At 52.3% G+C, this 22943-nt stretch overlaps 1 protein-coding gene across 2 annotated transcripts in view; it reads left to right on the plus strand.

Moving 5' to 3' along the window:
* Positions 1 to 5529: 5529 nt before the first annotated feature.
* Positions 5530 to 22943, plus strand: part of SCN4B (sodium voltage-gated channel beta subunit 4) — a 30504-nt gene continuing 13090 nt past the window's right edge. Inside the window, exons 1-3 of one of the 2 annotated variants that reach the window (XM_003910791.5) lie at positions 5530 to 5889; positions 13276 to 13448; positions 14437 to 14665. In XM_003910791.5, the coding sequence (XP_003910840.3) occupies positions 5829 to 5889; positions 13276 to 13448; positions 14437 to 14665 (463 nt within the window). In that variant the 5' untranslated portion in view covers positions 5530 to 5828. Of the gene's footprint in view, positions 5890 to 12269; positions 12291 to 13275; positions 13449 to 14436; positions 14666 to 22943 lie in introns of those variants that run through there. The other variant, XM_009187381.4, reaches the window with a different exon arrangement.

Below are 22943 nucleotides of genomic sequence, written 5' to 3' on the forward strand. Positions count from 1 at the left end.
TTCTTTTCTCATTTTTACAAATGAGGAAACAAAGTTCTGTGGTGTTATAAGTATGTGTACAAACAAGGTGGCATAGCTAGGAAACAGCAGAGCCAAATTCACGCTCAGGGCCTGGTGAGGCCAAAGCTATCACATGACATCAGGAGAAAGGACGGTGAACTGGGCTCTTACAGACCAAGCACTTGGGGGTGGGGGAAGGGTGGCTTGGAGCCAACCCTAAAATGACCATGGACAACAACATAAGGGCAACACTGTGAACAGAGGCCATGCTTTCCCGGTGGGCCTCTCCTGCCCACCCCTACATGGCCCGGCCCTTGGCCCCACAGCTCTGTGCAAACAGCCACAGCATCTGCTGGCCACCTTCTCCTCTCCTGGCTTCTGGCTCCACTCCCTTCCTGCCAAAAGCCTGTGTATCCTCTGCTTCACCTACTGGGCAATTGTCTCCCTGTCCCCACCCGTCCCCTTCAGCCTGAGCCACATTCCAAATTCTTTAAGTTGCCCTCGACTCAGGAATTCTCTCCTCTGCTCCCAGACCTCCTCTCTTCCTCTCATCTGCCCCCCACCATCTCTGCCACATTTCCTCTCCTGGTCCACATCCTCCCTCTCCCTCACTTTGCAAGACCCACTGCTCCTACACTAAATGCTCCTAATGCATGAAGCCAGAGCATCTGGGGAGTCCTGCCAGGTACTCCGTGCTATGCTGTGCTTCTGGCTTGCTCAGTCTGTCTCAGGTGCCCATTTCAGACCCAGCCAGGAGGGTATCTGGCTATTCAGCTGACAAGGCAGTCCTGCGAGAGACAGGCTGCAATGGATGACAAACCTTCCCAAAGCCTCCAGTTCCCAGCCCTCCCAGTCACCGTCCTCCCTTGATGGACAGGCAGGGGGCCATGGTGACCCATGAAGCAGAGAGAGAAATATAGCTCTGGGGTGCTGGGTAGGGTGGTTGACACCCTGCCCGGGGGCTTCAAACCCCACCCCAGTGTGGCCTATGGTAAAGAGATGTCCAGGACTCACCCCGTCTCGGAGCTACTGCAAGGGCAGCACATGCCTGCTCCTGGAAGTGGGCGCACACCCTCTCCAGCTCGGGACTGGCCGGTGAGCATCCCTCTGGTCAGGATATTCCAGCTCCCTCCTCCCTCTGCCCTCCTCCTTCCAATGAGCTCATCTGTCTGGGGCTCCCTACCCACCTTAGCCTGAAAGGATGTTTGGACAGAACCTGGCAGAAAACAGAAACAGAGGGAGGGAGGGATTGAGGATGTGGCTTCCTACCTGCCTCTGCCCAGAGCCCCTAGAAAGCAGAGGAGTGAGAAGAAGCGATCCACTCTCCTTGGGAGAAGGGTTCAGAAAGAGTTTATCTTTACTCCAACTCGCTGGTGTGAGGTGGACTCTGCGTGGTGTTCCTTGCTGGACTGCTAAGCCTCGTGCCTGTGGGTTGGTTTGGTGCATGCTGTCCTGTTAACCCCCTCGGCACCTGCCAAACTTCAGTGGACGCTGAGACTCTGGCTGGGGCCAAGCTGGTGCTCTGAGCTGGAGGAAGGGAGTGGTGAGTAGGGAGGGGTAGAGGGCAGACCTTGGTGCAGCAGAAGGAAGCCTCCAAAAGTTTGTCCAGGTAGCGTCACCTAACCCCAACCCAAGTGGCAGAAGGATTTGCGCACATTTAACTTTAAGTTAGTGCAAGTAGAGAGAATCTCCTGCCTGCAGTTTCCCCATCCTGAGACGGGGGCTCTGGTTACAACCAGGGAGTAGCTCGGGGAAGGAGAGGGGCAGATGCATCTTGGTGTTGATCTGGAGAGGAGCTGTGAGGTGGGTGTGTGGTGGGGGAGGCGGGCTCCCTGCAGAGCCCGTTGTCCTCCAGCTCCAAGAGCCGAGTCAGCGCTGCGCTGAGCTCCCTCTGTTACCTGCAGTGCCCCGGCAGGAGCGCGAGGGTTTATGGGGGAAGAGGAGGGAGAGGGAGGCGGGCGGGCAAGGGCAATAGGGGAGCCAGAGTAGGAGGAGGCTCCCTGCCAGGCTCTTGTTACTTAGGAGGAGCTCCTCTCAAAATAGCGCTGGAGACCTCCTTGGAGCTCTCTGTTGCCCTTCCTCCTCTGCACAGGGTCTCGATGGCTGTCTGAGAACTGACAGGGGAGGAAGCACTTTCCATGTACCCACCCTGATCATCTGTACAAGGTGATCCCGCTCCAGGGGTGAATGCCTTCCAGTGTAAGGGCAGCTCTGGAGGCTGGCAGCTGGAGCTCGGCCCATTCCTGCCCACCCGACTTCCCCTAGGGCTTGCTGATTCCTCTCTAGGCTGGCCCTCCTGGAAAACAGGCACCCACCCTCCTTCCTAGCTCAGATTCAGCTCCCTAGGAGGGCAGGGGAGAGGAGACCAGCTGAGTCAGTTGCTTGGTCTCTGAGGATTTGTGTTGGGCTTACTGCTTCAAAGAACCCTACGTGAATCCCCAAGGAAACAATCTCCTTCCCCTTAAATCTAGGCCTTGTCTCCTGCAGCCTGAGAGCGGGCAGTTCTCTGACAACTCTGTGGCACAGGGCCCAATCCGCCTCTGCATCTTTGAAAACTGGCTCTTCAATGTATTTCTGAGCTAGGCCACCCAAGAGCTGTGTGTGCATTACCCCATCACCAGGAACCGGGCTTGTCTGACCGTGGCTGGGGACTGTGTCCCCAGATACCACCCCTGCCCTCCCCCAAGGGACTTCCAGCAGAAGGGACAGGAGCCAAGGTGTGGTATCTGTTTCTTCCTGTCCCTATCCAGTGACTGGGGACTCTTGAGCTGGGTGAGGAGGTACTAAATCAGGGAGCGCCCTGGAAAAGATAGTTTTAAAAGGTAAGAGAGAAGGAGCTCTGACCTTTTGACACCCTCTCCCCTGGCATCCTCAGTAGGAGCCTCTGAGTTAGATCGATGGGCTGGGTTTTTGAGAATTTTTGAGGAAAGTGCTCTATAAATGTAAAAATCCTCTAGCCCTTAAGCTAATGGATTTCCCAAGCACTCTTTCTGCCCAGCTGCGGAGCCCTCCTGGAGTTCTTTAGAGGAAAGCTGGGGGTGTGGATTGGGGAAATCAAGTAATGGGGGAGGTGCTAACCCTGACTTTAGCAGTAACTTTCTAGGTGACCTCGGGTTACACATTCTACCTCTCTGAGCCTCTTTCTTCCTCCCTAAGGCATGGGGATTGCCTATGGACCCTTCAAACTCTACGAATTGGTGAGGTAGCAGTGAGGTAGCAGGGAAGGTGGGGAGAGGGCACTGAGGACACTGGCCACCTTTTCCTGTCACCAGGATCTAAAGATAACCCTGCAGCTCTGTCCCTCTCCTCCCCCTGCTCTGGGCAGGGGTCACTTTCCTTCCCTTTGGCTCACCTCCTCTCTCACCTCAGTCTAGGGCTCTGAGAAACATGACCCCTGCTGTAAAAATAAAGTGGTCAGTTTGTGTGCCTGGCCCTGCTGATCTAGTGCAAGGACCTCCTGGGGGAAGGACAGGGTAAGCCTTGGAACCTAGAGACAGAGCGGGAGGCTCAGCCTCAGGGCCCACAGACCTCTTTAAGTTCAAATGGACTGAGTGTTTATCCTGTGCCTAGCAGTCTGCTAAGCACTTTTACATGCAATAATACCTCATTCCCTCTTTACGGCTAGGTCCACTTCTGATGTTGCAAGGCCTGGAGCAAAGATACAAATGGAAATCATACATATGTCTAAATATTAATCAGGAAAGCAAAGTGTTAAGATTGATGTTTTATCATCTGCCTTTAATTACTTTTCCTTCATGATAACCTGGAAAACTATGTCCAAAATGAAACTTTCAGGCCATTCTCTGGCACACGCTCTTCTCTGGTCCTGTAGGCAGAGGGGCTCCTGTGCATGCCTGGGGTGTATGTCAAGTTCCATGCGTTCCCCATCACCTGCAAACAGCTGTCCCTTGCCCACTGCTCTAGCCCTTGAATGTACACCCGATATGGTCAGCTCTTGAAAGGACAGATCTGGGGAATAGGGGGAATTCCAGAGTTCCTGATACCCAGAGTACAGTCTGGAAGGGGAGGAGGTGCATGTCCCTGTCTGCCCTGCCCCCTTGGTCCCATGGACTCATTCTCCAGTGAGAAGGGGCATGGCCAGAGGAGGGCCAGAATGAGGGCCTTTGAAACCAGGAATCCAGGGCTGAGGCTCCTGTTGCCCAAGTCTAGGGGTAACATTGCTCTTAGTATGCCTAGGAGGCAAATATTATTGCATTCACCATTTTATAGATGAGGAGCAGAGGCTCCCCCGGAACACTGTGTAACTTGCTCAAAGCCATACAGTCATAAATGGTGGCGCTGCCAGAGCCTCTGTGCCACTATAGGGAAGGCAGCGACCCTCTCTCCTGAAAAAGCAAACAGACATTCAGCATTTTGCCTGCAACCTCAAGGGGTCCGCTATTACTCCGAGGCCCACCCAGAGACCCCTGTTAAGAAGGTGGCGTGTTGGTGTGCCTGCAGCAGAAGTCAGACCATGAAGTGGGAGCAGGTTTCCCAGTTCGGACCAGTCCTAGACAGTAAAGATGGCCTGTGATGCAGGGAGGGTCTTGGATGGTTGGAAAGGTGCTCAGGAGGAGATCTACTCATTTACAGAACCACCAGCCCAAGTAGCACCGCTCAGGTGAAACTCTTTCACTTGGGACTGTCTGGGAAAAGGCTTACTCGTTCACAGCCTCGCCTCAGCCCTCTGACCTGGTTGTCACCTCGGACTCCTGCACCCCTACCCCAAAAGGGAGGCCGAGGGAGTCTGCGGTTCCGAAGAAAACCGGAGAGTTGGAGGAGGGCGAAAAGGCAGAGTCTGAGGGGGAGGGCCTAGGTAGGAAAAATGAGAAGCAGGGTGCAGGGGGAGGGAAATGGGGCGCAGGACACAGACCAGGAGCGGGCCGTCCTGCTCCCTAACCTGGAGCATGGCGATTTCCAAGGGGTCCATGGAGAAACGTGGGGCGGGGTGGCGGGTGGGGGAAGGGAGGGCGGGGGCAGTTTGCAATTGGAAAGCTCTGTTCCGGGTTTCCTAAAACAACCGCCGGAGTTGCCGAGCGATGGGGCTGAAGGTGGCCGGAGCGGGTCCCGAAGCTGCACGCGCGCCAAATCGCACGGCCACCGAGGAGGCGCAGGCTGCAGTAGGCAAGCCCGCACACGCCCACCCGTTGTTGCAGTGTCCGCTGCGGACTTTAGAGCGGTCTCTTGGCGGTCCTGGGAAAGGAAGCCACTAACCTTCCCGTGTTCCCCCAAGCAGAACAAAACAGCCTTCCAACAACCGAAAAGCTCCACCTCTACTCCCCTCTGAACTATGTTCCTAATTGGCAGCTCAGCGCATGGGATGATGCGGGTGGCTGCAGGCCGGCCCTGCAGTGCCAGCCGCAGCAGCCCAGCCCCACCGGAGAGGGAGTTGGGGGTATGGCCTGGTCCCGGGGCTCCGGGACCGCGAGGCGGGGCGCGCCGGGCAGGGTGCGCAGCGGGCGGGGGCTCCCTGGGCTCCGCGGCGGCCACCGCCCCTCCTGCGGCTGGAGCGCTTCCAGAGCAAAGGCGCAGCCTCGCTCGCCGCGGCGCTCGCTCTGTCTTCCTCCCGCTCCTGCTCCGGCTCCTCCTCCTCCTTCCCTCCTGCCGCGGCTCCAGCAGCCGGCTCCCAGCAGCGGGCGAGCGCGCCTCCCCCTCCGCTCCCTTCCTCCCCCTCCTCTCGCTCTCTGCCCGCTAACTTTCCCGAGCCCCGACCCGCGGCGCAGAGCTCCGGGGTAGCTTCGTGGCGGAACGCCGACTTCGGGCGGAGAGCGCGGCTGTGCCCAGTATCCCATCCCCGCGCCCCCCGCGCCCTCCGGAGAGAACAGGATATGCCCGGGGCTGGGGACCGAGGCAAAGCCCCGGCGAGATGGCTGGGCACTGGGCTTTTGGGTAAGGCAGCCCCAGCTTGGTCTCTTCTCTTGCCTCCCCCCACCCCCAGAGAAGGGGACACTCGAGAAGGAAGATGCCTTGGATAGGGTGGGCTTTGGAGTGCGGCACGGAATGCGGACCGTGGCCGCCGGCTTCCTGCCTGGTTCATAGGCTGTGCTCCCTGGGGACCGTGCGCGTCCCTCTCTGCCCCAGCAGCCCGCCAGTCTCAGGATGAGTTTTTTTTGCTGTCTCTGGCACCTTTGGCTCCAGGTTTTTGGAGCTGGATCTTGGGGCTGCAGCGCGGGTCTCCCGAGTTCAGAGGTTCAGGATGCTGGAGGAGGGGGTCCGTGCCTTGGGTGCAGGGGGTACCAGGTGGGTTGCTCGTGTGACTGTTGGGATGATGGTTTGCATCCCTGCCCAGAGCCGTTTGCTTGTTTCCCAGGCACCAGGCATGCACCAATTGGGGGTGGGGGAGTCCCCTTCCTCCTGGGCCCTTTTCCTGCTTTGCTCCTCTGCCCTCTACCTTCCTCAGGAGCCACTGCCTTCTCCACAGCAGCACCCCAAAGCTGGAAGGGGCTGGAGGGGCTTGCGGGATCATTCAAGACCCTTTAGGAAGGTCCTTGTCTGTCTTCCTACAAGGAGATTCCGTAGGGAAGACCTGTTTGACCTGCTCCCGGCTCTTCATTTTTGGAGTGAATATGGAGACAGAGGAGACTTGTCCAGAGGACACGGAGGAAGAAGCATTATTAATATCTATTAATATGCACATGAGAGTTTTGAGTGTCAAACTCCAAGAGATTAGGGAATGATATTAGTCCAGAATGTAATCTCCTCATAAATCATAGCCAGACTTTAATGTAAGCCAACTCCATCTCCGGCAACGGCATCTCTTCCTGTTTATATTGGTCAAATTTGGCTTTCGGCAGCTCCCTGCATTGGGAAAGACACACGATGTAGGTATTTGTGCTGAAAACAGGGAGATAGAAGCCTATAAGGGAAGTGGCTACTATTTCTGCGAATGTAAACTGTGTGCAGATCTATCAGGTTGGTGCCTGGTGGTGAAGAGGGGAGAGAGTATTTCTTGTACTTGGGATGTTTATTTACCTCCGTACGGCGAGGTGGAAGACACCCGTGTTTTCTCCTGTACCTTTGGCACAGATGTCATGCTGGTTTCACAGTGACCTTAATGAAGTGGGCGTCAGTGAGGCCTGAGGCTCCTTTTCACAGGGTGGGCACAACGTCATTCCATGCTTCTTCCCCCCATCGAATCTCAGATCAGCCCAGGTCCCCATGGTGGCAATGGCAGGGGTAAAGGGTCACTGAGGAATTCAAAGTCAGACAGTCATTAAACGACCCCACTTCACACCTCTGGCTTATGTTCCTGGGTGGGGGATGCCAGTCCCTGGTTTGTTAGAATACTCATAGAACCAGGCCTCTGTGGACAACCGAGAGGGCTCTGAAAATGATGTATCTGTGTGTGTGCGCGCACGCGCATGTGTGTAAGGGGGATTGTGGGCATAGTCTCGGTACATTTCTCCAGGTGGAAGCCCCACCTTCTCCAAGGACTGTTCAGGTGTATAGACCAGGTAGGGGCTAAGGCCTGTTGATGGAGGTTTAGATGAATTTCTGAGCTACGCTTTGGGAGCCCAGGAGACAGCAGAGTGACTTGTAGGTGGGAGACCTGCTGGCCCCAGGACTGGCCTCATCTGCTCTGTCCCCTGCCCCTCTGGTCTGCAGAGGGACTCCAACCAAGGTCCCTTTGGCCCTTGACCAGGCAACACTGACTGAGCCCTCACAGGGGCATTGGTCTGAGCTTGGGACATAGATGACATCCTTGCTGTCAGTCCAGTAGGGGAGACACAGAGATGACTGACAGCCAGCTGGAAGTGTTCCCTGGGAGCATCAGAGCTGGCAGGGACTTTGGGAAGCAGAGCACAGAATTCTCCTAGGGATGAGGAAGTCATGGTCCAGAGAGGGATGGTGACTTGTCTAGGGGCGCATGGCCAATTGATGGCCAAGTGGGACAGAATCTGAGTTTCTTGGGCTCTGTCACACCACGCTGCTTCCCAGTTAACTCAAGTCTGGTGAGGGGGAAGGTAAATAGGGATTGTGCTTAGGGCTGAAGAATAAGTGAGGCTCTGGGGCATGGGCGTGGAAGGATGAAGACTTGGGGGGCCTAGAGCTGCTATTTTCATAGCTTTGGAGACTGGGTACAGAGCAGTGAACTTCCAGGAGTCCTCTTCCCCTCTCCCCATATCAAACCCAGTCTCACAGACTGAGACCAAAGTGATTTCTGATAACCTAACAAAATGCCCTTTTCTTAAACTGAGAAGCAGTTTCCAAGGCTGTATTATTGCAATTGAGGTTTATGTGCTTTCCTATCTCTTCCTAAGCATGTAACTGGTAATCTCTCTGTCCTGCCCACTCCTTCCTTGTTCCCCCATTTACTTAATTGCTGTGATCTATGTTTAATTATCACTTGTGAGGGTGCTCTGTTGCACAACCCTATTTCCCCTGGTGTGTACTTATTAACGGCTTGTTTAATGAGAATGCAATTAAGGAGAGGGTGCACAGTCCCACTCAGAGGGAGAAAAAGGAAAGAAGAAGCAAGGAGACTGTGGAGAAGAAGAGAGGAAAGGGGAGAAGTGGAGGGAGTTTGAATCTGGAATCCTGGGTTTGAACCTGGAAAACACGCTTAATTCTCCTTCTGAACCTGCTGGAGGTGCAAGCCTGTGGGGGCACCTGGGAGAGAAGGCTGGAGTCCCAAAGCTCTTTTGACTGGCTCCCTTCTGGTGGGATCAGCATGAGAGGGAGACTGGGCACAGCAGACCATCTTGCCCTACTGCCAGTCCTCAAGGAGGTATAGGAATCTTTGCATAAGCCAGGGGTGGGTCATGCCAGCACAACCTGCTCTCTGGCCTGTAAGAGGAGGGACAGGCATGCTGCTGGGACTTGTTTGCAAAGCTGGTTTCATTGAGCATCCCCTGCTGTCTCAGGGGCATGCTTTCATCCCAGCAAAGCTCCTGGGGGTGGGCAGGAAGCAGGCAGGTTGCCTAGGGAGAGGGAACTGAAATCTTTCCTTTGTCTCTGGGCCCAGGGGCCTTGCCTGGCCCAGCCCTGCCTCCCAAAGCCCCCAGGGCCTGCACCCCAGGAGGGGTCCTGTCCTGCTGGCCTCAGCCCACTTTCTGCACTCAGCTCTAACTCTGAGCCTTTCTAACTCTCCCTGGGCCAGAGTGTATCAGCCTCCCTCTCAAAGTCAGCCGTGTGTCCACTCGCCGTGCCAGCAAGCCCTCAGAGCTACACTTAGAGTGGCTACCAGCCTGCCCCTCTTTCCTGGGGTGGTTGTGAGTGATCCCTGGATGTGGGAAAAGGTGGTGGAATGTTTCCTGCCTCCACATTTGCCTTGGGATAAATGGTAGCTGCCATAAGATTCCTGCTGGTGTGAATATTTAATAATGTGATTTGCATGTGCTGAATACTTTTCCACTTTAACAAAAGTGTTCCTGAGTCAGTCCTCAGACAAAACCCCAGATAGGATGGCAGGGGGCCGAGGACTTCAGAGAAGGCAAAGAAAATAGCTGCTCTGAGAGTGGCTAAGTGGATAGGGCCTTTTAGGGAGGAAAAGCAAGGTTTTGGGGTTCAGGATGGAATTCCACGGGATCATGACTGGGAAGAGTTGTTCCTCAAGTCCACAATGCCAGAAAGAGGCTCCCCACTCTCAAACACACACATGTGCACTTTAACATTCTAGAATTAAGTTCAGAAAAGAGCAAAGCAAGGCTTTCTTTACTCCAGGGAAACGGCCACATGGAAATAAGCCAAGAAGTGGTACAGGGTGAAAATACAGATCAATGTGGGAATGGCCTGGAGACATTCTTGGCTGACACTGGTTATTCAGGGAAGCTAGGGGTGCCCTGGCTACCTGTGATGAGGGATACCCTTGTCCCCTGCTCCCCTTTCAAATACCATCCTCCTCTATCTGCAGGGTGCCCACTCATGGAAGCCCCTCTTGTGTTTTATAATCTCCTGTTTTGGCTTCACACCAACCTTGAGAAGTAGGAAAGAGGCATCCCTGCCCTGGCTTGGGGATATGCACACCGGATGTGGCACCTCTGACTTTCTCAAGGTCAGCTGGCAGAGGGGGGCCTGCCTTGCGCATGCTCACCAGTCCTCTCCAGGGTTGGTCATCCTGAAGCAGCCCTCGGGGGGCCTTTGTGGACCAACACCTGCCCCTGGTTCCTCCCTCTCCCCCAGAGCAACCTCGTAGGAGACACTGAGTTCAGTGGGAGGCAGGCCCCTCAGCTTTCTCGTGCATGACCCTCCCAGACATAACTGGCTGGACTGCATGACTCCCAGCTGGGAGGGCTGTGCACTGAAGAAGCCAGGCTTGCTCCCCCTCTCTGATGCTTTCACTTGGACAGGGCTCTGGACTCTGTGAAACCATTTCTGTCGGTTTTCATTTTCCCCTTCCAGCTACTGAGGAAGTAGCAATGCTTCACTTGCAGAGTCCTGAGTGTATTGGAGTTAAGTCATCCACATAGACGCACACAAATCAGGCAGAAATGTGTACTGTGTCATGAGCCAGACCTTAAAGAAATAGTGTACTCCTCTCTTCTGGACCCGTCTTTTGCTCATTTTTGCTTCTATTTAAAGCAACCAACAAGATTTCCCTTTTCGCATGCATCTTTTGTGCTCTTGAATATCTCTTTCTGGCTGGGGTTGAGGTAGGGAGATTTGGGCACTGATTTGAGTTGCCCCATCTCCTCCGGGACCCTGATTCCTGGACCGGTATGCTGATGAGGAGCAGCCACACTCCTTGGTGCCCTGAGGGAGGCCATTAGCTATCAGGAAGCTGCGTTGTCTAACAGCTTCCCTGTCCACTGCTCTGCATTCACTTCCTGTTTGTGGGGGCTACGGAGGGTGGGAAGCAGAGTCGGTGTCTCCCACCAGAAGGTTCTAGTGCTGGCTGCAGACTGGAGAGTGGGATCTTGTGTCTGGCTTCTGTCCTTAGACCTTTGGGGGAGATGGGGCGGAGGAGGGCAGAGATAAACAGAAAGGCAGGAGTTCTATGGAATGCTAAGCCCTGATCAGTGTTTTCTTGGAGAGCACGGTTGGTCACAGAGTGGTGAAAGGGGGGCTAATATCTGAATGCTGCTTATGCCACTCACTGGGTGTGTGGCCATGAGCAAGGTAATCTCTTTAAGCCTGTTTCCTCATTTGTTTATCGAGAAGGAAAAGGTAACTTATAGGATTATGATGAAGGTTAATAATAGTAACCTAAAGGATTATGATGAGACAGTGTATATAAAATACCTCTCCTATCCTATAGTAACTGCTCAGTCTCAAATTCACCATTTACTGTGTGGCCCTGGGCAAGTCAACTTAACCTGTCTGAGCCTCAATTTCATCATATATAAAATGGGAACATTATACATGCCTTTGAGCATTCTAATAAAAGTTGGAGTTAGTATCCACAAATCCTCTGGCACAGTGGTTCTCGGAGTGTGGTCCCTGCTCACAGCATCTCCTAGGAACTTTTTAGAAATGTAAAAGCTCAGGTTCCACTCCAGACCTTCTGGATCAGAACTCCAGGGGCTGGGTGGAGCCAGCTGTAGCTGTTCTGTAGGGGATTCTGATGACTCTCAAGTTTGAAAACCATAGCTCTAGAACAAATTCTGGCTGGCCATGAATCCTAGAAGCTGACCAAAAATGAAGGCTAATTGAAATAACTTCCCAGCACTAATCAGAGCCCTGGTGGGCAGATCCGGATCTCGCAGGCAAGTTACCTAACCTCTCCAGGCTCAGTTGTCTCACCTACAATGTGGACCTATAATAGTAGGTGACTCATAGGACAGGTGAGGATGAAATGTGCCTGGCACATAGTAGATGCTCAGTTAATATCAGTTATTACTACTGTCACCGGCAGTGGCTGGATCACGATGGGATTACTGGACCACGGGGAGTGATTTTAGGGCTGGGGGCTATGAGCACTCCACTTTGTCATCAGAAGTTAAGGGCACAGGAAGAAGCTGAGCCGGCAGGGCTGCCAGCTCTCCTTGGAAATCCTTTTCTGTCATTTGAAAAGCATTGCTAAGACGCATTATCATCTGGTGGGGGCAAAACAAGAGGTTTATGATGCAGAACAGGGAATTAAGTTAGACAACACAGGGCCTTCCTGAGAGTGCGGGTGGAAGGTGCCAGTTTCCCCTAGGGACGAGGAGAGGCAGGCATCCACTTCCGGACACCCGCCCCCACCGACCTTGAGGCGAGTGGGGTTTCCTTGAGGCATCTGCAGGACATGGGGTGGGGAGGGGGCGGGGAACCAGGCCCCCTTACAAGGACACGGAGCGGCAGTTTGGAGGCCGTGAGCGGAGCGGCCTTGTCCCAGCGGAGAGGGGTCGCATCGGAGTGCTGGGGAGGAGGTACGAAGCGTGAGAAAGAAGCCTAGGGGCGCTCGGGGACGCACCGGGACGAGGGGGCGGAGTGTGGCAGGGAGGCCGGGCTGCCGGGCTCAGGACAGGACCGCGTGTCCAGCGCCCTCCCCGTCCCGCCCCCGCGCGCGTGCACTTGGGCTGGCCGGGAATCCCTCCCCAGGGTGGCTTCTGCCTGTGACTTTCCCACCCTGGCTGCGCCCCCGCGCCCCCGCGGCCGCCCAGCTCCAAGACCCGCGTTGGTCCCCACCCGCGCCGTGTTCCTCCCCGCCCGGCCGTCTTCCTGCGGTTCCCAGGCTCCCGTTTGGCTGCCAGAGTGCGTCGGACTCGGCTGACCCAGCGAGGTCCAGCCCGAACGTGTCCTTCTGCCTCTCAGCCCCTGGGGGCCAGGGAGGAGCCTCCAGTACGGGGGAACGAGAGGCTGCTGGACGGCAGCCCGGGACTGCGGCGGCCGCGTTTCTCTTCCTCACCTTACGGGACCCGGCTCTTCCCCCGCCTCGACTGCCCCGCCCGCCCCGCCCGCCAGTCCTGAAAACCTGGCGGGAGGTGCGCACTGTCCTAGGGGAATTCCCCTGCAAACAGAAGGGAGCCCGCCCTGCGCGTCCTGGGGTGGGTGCGACAGGAGCGCTTCCAGGCACTGCGTCCCCAGGTGAGGGGTGGAGCGGGCGCGGTTCGCGGCAGCGGCCAGGCCTTCGTTTCCTTGGGTTGGGGTGACCCCTGGTGGTCATCCAGAGCGCCACAAGGGCTACTCCCTGATCCAGAATTCAGTCCTTTCCAGGGGAGAAATGGAGAATGATGGAGGGCAGCCCAGACGGTGTTAATTGGAGTAGAGAGCCATCCTCCCGAAGTTGGGACGGAGGGTGACAGAGACCTCCCTGCTGGCCAAGTCACTCCGCCCTGTCCGAGCATCCCCTTCCAGAGCTCCAGGCTGAGGTTTTGGTGGGGTTTTATTAAGGAGGCGGTGCTCCTTACACAGGCCTCTTCCTGCTCCCCGTAACCCTGTCGCTGGAGGTGTCTGTGGGAAAGGCCACCAACATCTACGCTGTCAATGGCACGGAGATCCTGCTGCCCTGCACCTTCTCCAGCTGCTTTGGCTTCGAGGACCTCCACTTCCGGTGGACCTACAACAGCAGTGACGCATTCAAGATTGTAAGTATTTGGAGGAAGGACAGTACAGCCCAGCCTCCCTTACCCATGCCTTCCCTCCCAGGCTCTGGTCACTTCCGGACTGAGACCCACTGCGATGGTCCCCAGAACCTTTTGCCACCCTTTCTCCCAGTATTCTTTTCAGAGCCTGCCAGGAAGAATGTAACTGGGAGAGATGCATAGATCGTGTTGCCAGCATTCGGGGACTGTTGGAATTCTGGGCTAGAGTCCTCCGTCTGGTCTTAAGAAATACCCGGAGCTTGGACTGCTTGTCTAAAAATCAATAGTTTAGTCTAACAAACAGGAGAGAGAAAGGCCTTGGAAAGCTTGGAGAGAGGGAATGAGAAGAGTCTAAATGAGGCTGGACTGGCAGGGAAAGGAGAAAGGAAGGGAGAGAGGAGGGAGAGCTGCAGGATCATTGGTGGGGCTGCGATGGGAGTGGGAGTGAACCAATCAACAGGTATTTATTGAGTACTCACTCTACAATCTAGTGGGGGATCCAACCTGAGACTTTCACAGGGAAGCCACAAGAGACCAACTCTGGTTATAATTAAATGCTGACCTCAGAGGGTGCTGACGGGCAGAGCTGTGGGATTGATCCAGGTCTTGATAGAGGGCCAGAATTCAGATGCGCATGGTGTCAGCAGAGGCTGGGTGGGAGGTGACAGAGGGAAATGAGTTCAGTGCTTGCAGGAGTCATTACATAAAAGGCTTTTATGAAGAGAGCGGTAAGAGCTGTGCTGCATTCCAGGGAGACCTTAATAAAAGGAAATGGGTTTAGCCTGAAACAAGCAAAATTCAGGTTAAACAGGCAGAGCTATTGACGCTGGAAGAGGAAACTGTGGGGGCAAGGAGCAGGGTGTGACTGCAGGCTCTTCCTGGTCCTGGACAGGGAAGGTACTTAAGGAGTGGGCTGGTGTGATGTCATGACCCTTGAGGACCCTGATTCTTTCTTGGCCACCTTCTCTCTCCAACGCCTTTCCTCCACCAGCTCATAGAGGGGACTGTGAAGAATGAGAAGTCTGACCCCAAGGTGACGTTGAAAGACGATGACCGCATCACTCTGGTAGGCTCTACTAAGGAGAAGATGAACAACATTTCCATTGTGCTGAGGGACCTGGAGTTCAGCGACACGGGCAAATACACCTGCCATGTGAAGAACCCCAAGGAGAATAATCTCCAGCACCACGCCACCATCTTCCTCCAAGTCGTTGATAGACGTATGCAGTAGGGGCTGGTACAGGGCAGTGGAGTGGGAAGGACTTGGGGGGCACCCAACTCAGCATTACAGTGAAATGGCAAAATGGACTGTGTTGGTGTTTTCTTTTGCTTTACACTTTCCAGAGTTGCTGGAGTTACATCTAAAAGCTAGAAAAGCTCAGCTTGAACACTTAATTCTGCTACCAAATAGCTTATGAAATACTCTTAGCCTCTCTAAGCCTTGTTTTCCTCATCTGTAAAATGGGAATATGACTGCATTTTCCTGGAGTTGTGGTTAGAGAAGCTACATGTGAGTGTTTTGTGGCTAGTAAGGTTTTCTCCATATATCCTGATTATTAATACCATTGGGTATTCCATTAGCAAAAATTGATTGAATGTCATGCATTGGACTAAAAAGTGCTGTGAGTGATACATCACATTCTTCCTTGAGGAATTCACAGTACAATGATAGAGTCGGGATTTTTGAAGAAAGTGAGAGAGGAGCCATGAGGGCGCCTTTGGGAAGACAGGGAGGGAGCAGTGAGTGCAAAGGCCTTGAGGCAGATGTGTGAAGAATCACAGCAGGCTAGTGCTGGAGTAGGGCAAAGAGTGAGAGATCAGTCAGGTGAAGCCAGATTGTGTAACCACCTTACTGGAAGGGTGAGTGAGGTGGGAGCCACTGGGAGCAGAGGAGTTAAGGCCTGAACAGGTTCACTCAGGCCCCTATGCCAAGAATAGATGATATAGGGAGGAGATCAGTTAGGAAGCTATTGCAGACATCCATGGAAGAGGTGGCTTGGGCCAGGGCCAGGGGGATTGTGAGCCATCAGATTCTGGAATTTTATAAAGTTAGAGCCGTCAGGATTCTCAGGTAGATTGGATAAAGGGTTTGAATAAAAGGCATTGAAGAAGACTCCAAGGATTGTGGTTATAGCGATTGGGAGGATTAAGTTGTTCTCAGTAAACAGAAAAATAATCAAACATATTGACTGGGAGCATCATCTATGCATGAATATTCAGAAACAAACTCTGTTGATTGGCTGTTATGTATTCAGCATTTCAAAGGTGACTCCAGATCGAACTGTTTTACAGAAAGAACCACCTGGAGGAAGCCTAGATTACACTCATTTATTAAATCATTTGGTTATATAGTCACTCATTTATTTGGAGGAATTCAGCATGTTCCTCTCTATTTACAAGATCCGGTTCGGTCCGGTTTGGTCTGGTCTGATCCGGTGTGGTCCAGTCTGATTCGGTTGGACTGATCTGATCTAGTCTGAATCGGTCTGATCGGTTCAGTCTATCGATCGGTTCAATCGATCTGATCGGTTTGGTCGATTCGGTCGATCTACAGTCTAGTCTGGTCGGTTGGTCGGTTTGGTCTGAGTCGATCGGTCTGATCCGGTTTGATCTATTGATCGATCTGGATTGATCGATCTGATCGGGTTTCATCGGTCTGATCGGTTTGGATTCGGTCTGATCCGGTTGGAGGTCGAGTCTGATCACAGATGCGATCACGGATGTCCATCCGGGTTTGATCGATCGATCGATCCCTGATCGGTCTGGTCAGTTGATCGGTCTGGTCAATTTACCGTCTTTCTGGTCGGTTTGAATTAGTCTTGTCGGTCTGCGATCGGGTCTGGAGTGTGATCTAGTCTGATATGGTCTGATGGAAGACCGTTTCGTCTTTTCTGAAGTCGGTTTGGTCTGAATGATGTATCTGAAATGATGCAGTGCAGTCGGATGCGTTTGATATGGTCTAGTCTACTCTGGTCGGTTTGGTCCAAGTCTGATGTGGCTAATGATTTGAATGCAGTCTGGATGCAGTCTGGTTTGATCGGTCACGATCGGTTGATCTGCTTTCATCGGTTTGATCGGTTTCATCGGTAAAACTAGTCGATCTGGTTTGATCGATTTACGATCGGTTGGCGGTTTCATTCAGTTCATCGGTCTGATCCAGTTTGATCGGGTCCAGTCTGACCTGGTTTGATCGGTTTGATCGATCGATCAGAGTTCGATCGGATTCCTATCGGTCTGATCTGGTTTCCATCCGGTTGATCCTATCCGATCGGATTCCATCCGGTTTGATCGGTTCCATGGCGTTCCATCTGGGTTGATCCGATTCCATCTGGTCTGATCGGTTTGATCGATCTGATCGATTTGATCGATTCCATCGGTTCCATCTAGTTCCATCGATCCTGAACAGTTTGATCCGGATTCCATCGGTTTGATCCGGTCCTGATCCGGTCTGATCTTCCATCGGTTCCATCGGACAAATCTGATTCCGATCGATCGGTTTGATCGGTTCCATCGATTTGATCCGGTCTGATCCACGTTTGAGCGGTTTAATCGGTTTGAGCATTTGAGCAGTTTCATTCGATTCCATCTGGTCTGATACGGTTTGAACTGGATTGAACGGTTCCATCGGTTGATCGGTTCCATCGATTTCATCTCGTTTGATCGGTTCCATCGGTTTGTCTGATTCCATCGGGCGATCGGTTGATCGAACCGGTCCATCCGGTTTGATCGGTTCCATCGGTTGGATCGGTTTGAACCAGTTCCATCGATTTGATCGAATCCATCGGATGATCGGTCTGATCGATCTGAACTTAGTTTGAGCCAGTTGATCGGTTTGATCCGGTCCCATCCGGTTTGATCGGTTCTATCGGTTTGACCGGTTTGAACAGGTCTGATCGGTTTGAACGGTTCGATCGATCGGTCCCATCCGGTTTGAACTGGACCGGTTCCATCCAGTTTGATCGGTTTGAACCAGTTCCATCGGTTTAGTGGATTTTAATCGGTTGATCGGTTCCATCGGTTTAATCGGTTGAACCAGTTTTATCGGTTCCATCGGTTGATCGGTTGATCGATTCCATCGATTTGATCGGTGGAACCCGGTTCCATCGGTCGATCGGTTCAACCAGTTCATCGGTTCCATCCGGTTCAATCATTCAATAGTTCATCGGTTCGGGTGATTCCATCGGTCTGATCCTGTTTCAACCAGTTCCATCGGTTTGAACCATCGGTTCGAACCGGTTCCATCGGATCGGTTCCATCGATAGATCGGTTGATCGGTTGATCGATTCATCGGTTTGATCGATTCCATCGATTTGATCTATTCAACCAGTTCCATCGGTTGAACCATCGGTTTGATCGATTCCATCGGTTTGATCCTGTTTCAACCGGACATCTAAGTTTGACCATCAGGTTTGAACGGTTCCATCAGTTTGATCGGTTCCATCCGATCCGGTCAACCAGTTCATCTGGTTAGATCGGTTTTGAACCAGTTCCATCCGGTTTGAACGGTTGATCGATTTCATCACGGTTCCATCTGGTTTGAACCAGTTCCATCGCTTTGATGATCCATCGGTTTGAACGATTCGTCTGGTTTGATCGGTTCATCGGTTTCATCGGTTCCATATCAGTTTGATCGGTTTCAACCGGTTCCATCGGTTTGAACCGGTTTGGTCGGTTGATCCTGTTCCATCTGGTTTGAACTGGTTGCATCTACGGTTTCATCGGTTTGATCCAGTTCCATCGGTTTAGACCTGTTGATCGGTTTGATCGATTTCATCGGTTCCATCGATTTGAACTGGTTCCATCGCGGTTTGATCGATTTGATCGGTTGATCGATTTCAATCAGTTCATCGGTTTGAACTGGTTCCATCGGTTTGATCGGTTTGATCGGTTTGATCGGTTTCAGCCAGTTCCATCGGTTGAACTGGTTCTGTCGGTTGAACCAGTTCCATCGATCGGTTTCAACCAGTTTCATCGGTTTGAGCGGTTGATCGGTTCAACCAGTTCCATCGGTTGGAAGAACTGGTTGCATCGGTTGATCGGTTTCAACCAGTTTCATCGGTTTGAGCGGTTTGATCCCGTCGGTTGAACTGGTTCCATCGGTTGAACTTCCAGTTCCATCGGTTTGAACTGGTTCCATCCGGTTAGACCAGTTCCATTGAACTGGTTCCATCGGTTTGATCGGTTTCAACCAGTTTCATCGATTTGAACGGTTTGATCGTCCGGTTGAACAGTTCCGCGGTTCGAACCAGTTCATCGGTTTGATCGGTTTCAACCAGTTCATCCGGTTTGAGCGGTTTGATCCGTCGGTTTGAACTGGTTCCATCCGGTTTGAACCAGATCCATCCGGTTGGTGGTTCCATCGGTTCCATCCGGTTTGAACTGGTTCCATCGATTCCATCCGGTTGAACTGGTTCCATCGGTTCATCCGGTTGAACTGTTCCATCGGTTCCATCGGTTTGAACTGGTTCATCCGGTTCCATCCGGTTTGAACTATCCGGTTCCATCCGGTTTGAACTGGTTCCATCCGGTTGATCGGTTCAACCAGTTTTCATCGGTTTGACGGTTTGATCGATCGGTTTGAACTGGTTCCATCCGGTTCCATCGGTTGAACTGGTTGCATCGGTTGATCGGTTGAAAACCAGTTTCATCGACTGTTTGAACCAGTTCACATCGGTTTGAACTGGTTCCATCGGTTGAACCAGTTCATCGGTTTGATCGGTTTCAATAGTTTCCATCCGGTTTGAGCCAGTTTGATCGGTTTCAACCAGTTCCATCCGGTTTGAGCGGTTTGATCGGTTTCAACCAGTTCCATCTGGTTTGATCCGGTTTCAACCAGTTCCATCTGGTTGCAGGCGGTTTGAGCGGTTTCAATAGTTTCCATCTGGTTTGATCGGTTTCAACCAGTTCCATCGGTTTCATCGGTTTGAACCGGTTGAACGGTTCGTCTGGTTGATCGGTTTCAACCAGTTACATCTGGTTGATCCGGTTTCAACGGTTTGATCGGTTTCATCGGTTTGATCAGTTTGAACGGTTTGATCAAGTTTCAACCAGTTCCATCCGGTTCATCGGTTTGATCGGTTGAACCGGTTTGATCGGTTCAACCAGTTCCATCGGTTTCATCGGTTTGATCGGTTGAACCCGGTTTGAACGATTCCGTCTGGTTGATCGGTTTCAACCGGTGCATCTGGTTTGATCGGTTTCAACGGTTTGATCGGTTTCAACCAGTTCCATCGGTTCCATCCGGTTTGATCCTGTTGAACGGTTTGATCCGGTTCAACCGGATTCCATCGGATTTCCGCATCGGTTTGATCCTGTTTGAACCAGTTTGATCCGGTTTCAATGGATTCCATCCGGTTCATCGGTTTGATCCGGTTGAACCGGTTGATCGATTTCAGCCATCGGTTCCATCGGTTGATCGATTTGAACGGTTTGATCGATTTCATCAGTTCCATCGGTTCCATCGGTTTGATGATTCGAACCGGTTCGATCGATTTCAACCAGTTCCATCCATCGGTTTGATCCTGTTCCATCCGGTTTGAACCGGTTCATCCTGTTTGATCGGTTCAATATCCCATCGGTTTTGAACGGTTCCATCGGTTTGATCATTCCAACCAGCTCCATCGGTTTGAACGGTTCCATCGGTTGATCCTGTTCCATCCGGTTTGATCGGACCGGTTCCATCAGTTTGATCGGTTTCAACCAACTCCATCGGTTTGAACGGTTCCATCGGTTTGATCCTGTTCCATCGGTTTGATCGGTTCAACCCGGTTCCATCGATTTTGATCGGTTTCAACCGGTTCCGTCCGGTTTGATCGGTTTCAGCAGTTCGATCCGGTTTGATCGATTCAACCGGTTCCATCGGTTGATCAGTTCCATCAGTTTGATCGGTTGAACCTGCTCCATCGGTTTCAACTGGTTCCATCGGTTTGACCTGCTCCATCCGGTTTCAACCCGGATTCCATCAGTTTGATCCGGTTTCAACCCGGTTCCATCCGGTTTGATCCGGATTTGATCCGGTTTCAACCGGTTCGTCGGTTGATCGGTTTCAGCGATTCCATCGGTGATCGTTCATCCGGTTGATGGAACGTTACTATCATCGGTTTCAACGGTTCCATCGATCCGGTTTCAACGGTTCAATCGGTTTGGTGATCAAACGGTTCCATCGACGTCGATTTCAACCGGTTCCATCCGTTTGATCAGTTCAACCCGGTTCCATCGATTTGATCGATTCCATCCGGACTGATCGGTTTCAACCGGTTCTGATCGATTCCATCCGGTTTGATCCACTTCCATCGGTTTGAACCCGTTTGATCGGTTGAACGGTAGGATTCCATCGATTTGATCGGTTTCAACCAGCTCCATCGGTTTCATCGGTTCCATCGGTTTGAACGGTTTGATCAGTTTGAATCGGTTCCATCGGTTTCATCGGTTCCATCCGGTTTGAACCCGGTTGAGCGGTTTGATCGGTTTGAACCGATTCCATCGGTTTGATCGGTTTCAACCAGCTCCATCGGTTTCATCCGGTTCCATCAGTTTGAACGGTTTGATCAGATCGGTTCCATCGGTTCATCGGTTGAATCGGTTTGATCGGTTTGAACGGTTTGATCGGTTTCAACCAACGAACGGTTGATCGGTTTCAACCAGCTCCATCGGTTTCATCGGTTCCATCGGTTTCATCGGTTTGATCGGTTTGAACGGTTCCATCGGTTGATCGGTTTTATCAGTTCCATCGGTTTGAACGGTTTGATCGGTTTCATCATTCCCTCCGGTTTGAACCGGTTTGATCGGTTCATCGGTTCATCTGGTTTGAACTGGTTCCATCGGTTTGAACCGGTTTGATCGGGATTCCATCGGTTTGATCGATTTCAACCAGTTTCCATCGGAGTTCCATCAGTTTGAGCCGGTTTGATCAAGGATTCCATCGGTTGATCGGTTTCAACGGTTCCATCCCGGTTCCATCGGTTCCGGCGGTTTGATCGGTTTGAACCGGTTCCATCGATTCGATCGGTTGAACCGGTTTGATCAGGTTCCATCCGGTTTGATCGGTTCAACCGGTTCCATCGGTTCCATCGGTTTGAACGGTTGATCGGTTTGAACGGTTCCATCCGGTTGATCGGTTTCATCCAGTTCCATCGGTTTGAACCGGTTTGATCGGAGTTCCATCGGTTTGATCCGGTTTCAACGGTTCATCGGTTGAACCGGTTGATCCGGTTGAACTGGTTCCATCGGTTTCGGTTTGATCCAGTTGCATCCGGTTTGAACGGTTGATGATCGATTCCATCGGTTTCATCCGGTTTGAACGGTTGATCGGTCCATCTGGTTTGAATACCCGGTTTGATCGGAATTTTTGAACTGGTTCCATCGTTTGATCAGGTTGATCAGTTCCATCGATTTGAACCGGTTTGATCGGGTTTTTGAACTGGTTCCATCCGGTTTGATCGGTTTGATCGGATTCCATCCGGTTTGAACAGCGGTTGATCAGGATTTTTGAACTGGTTCCATCCGGTTTGATCGGTTTGATCCAGTTCCATCCGGTTTGAACCCGGTTTTGATCAGGTTTTTGAACTGGTTCCATCCGGTTTGATCCGGTTTGATCAGTTCATCGGTTTGATCGGTTTGATCCAGTTCATCCGGTTTGAACGCGTTTGATCGAGTTTTGAACTGGTTGCATCGGTTTGATCGGTTTGATCCGGATTCTGCATCGGTTTGATCGGTTTGATCCAGTTCCATCGGTTTTGATCGGTTGATCCAGTTCGGTTTGATCGGTTTGATCAGTTCCATCGGTTTGATCGATTTGATCCAGTTCATCGGTTTGAACCCGGTTTGATCAGGTTGCAGACTGTCGGTTGATCGGTTTGATCCGGATCCATCCGGTTGAACGGTTTTGATCAGGTTTTTGAACTGGTTCCATCTGGTTGATCGGTTGATCAGTTCCATCGGTTCGATCCGGTTTGAACGGTTCGAGCGGTTTGAACCGTTTGATCAGGGTTTGATCGGTTTGATCCAGTTCCATCGGTTTGAACCCGGTTTGATCAGGTTCCATCCGGTTTGATCGGTTTGAACGGTTTGATCAGGTTCCATCGGTTTGATCCAGTTTCAACCAGCTCCATCCGGTTCCATCGGTTGGAGCAGTTCCATCCGGTTTGAACGGTTGATCGATTTCATCGATTTCTGGTTTGAACTGGTTCCATCGGTTGATCGGTTTGATCCAGTTCCATCGGTTTGGTCGGTTTGATCCATCCGGTTTGATCGGTTCAACGGTTCCATCGTTCCATCGAACGGTTTGATCGGTTGAACTGGTTCCATCGGTTGATCGGTTTGATCGGATTCCATCAGTTTGAATACGGTTTGATCAGGTTCCATCGGTTTGAACGGTTTGATCGGTTCATCGGTTCCATCTGGTTGAACTGGTTCCATCGGTTTGATCGGTTTGATCCAGTTCTATCGGTTGATCGTTTGATCAGGTTCCATCCGGTTGATCCGGTTTCAACCGGTTCA

Source organism: Papio anubis, chromosome 12, assembly GCF_008728515.1.
Source record: "Papio anubis isolate 15944 chromosome 12, Panubis1.0, whole genome shotgun sequence".
Lineage (NCBI taxonomy): Eukaryota > Metazoa > Chordata > Mammalia > Primates > Cercopithecidae > Papio > Papio anubis.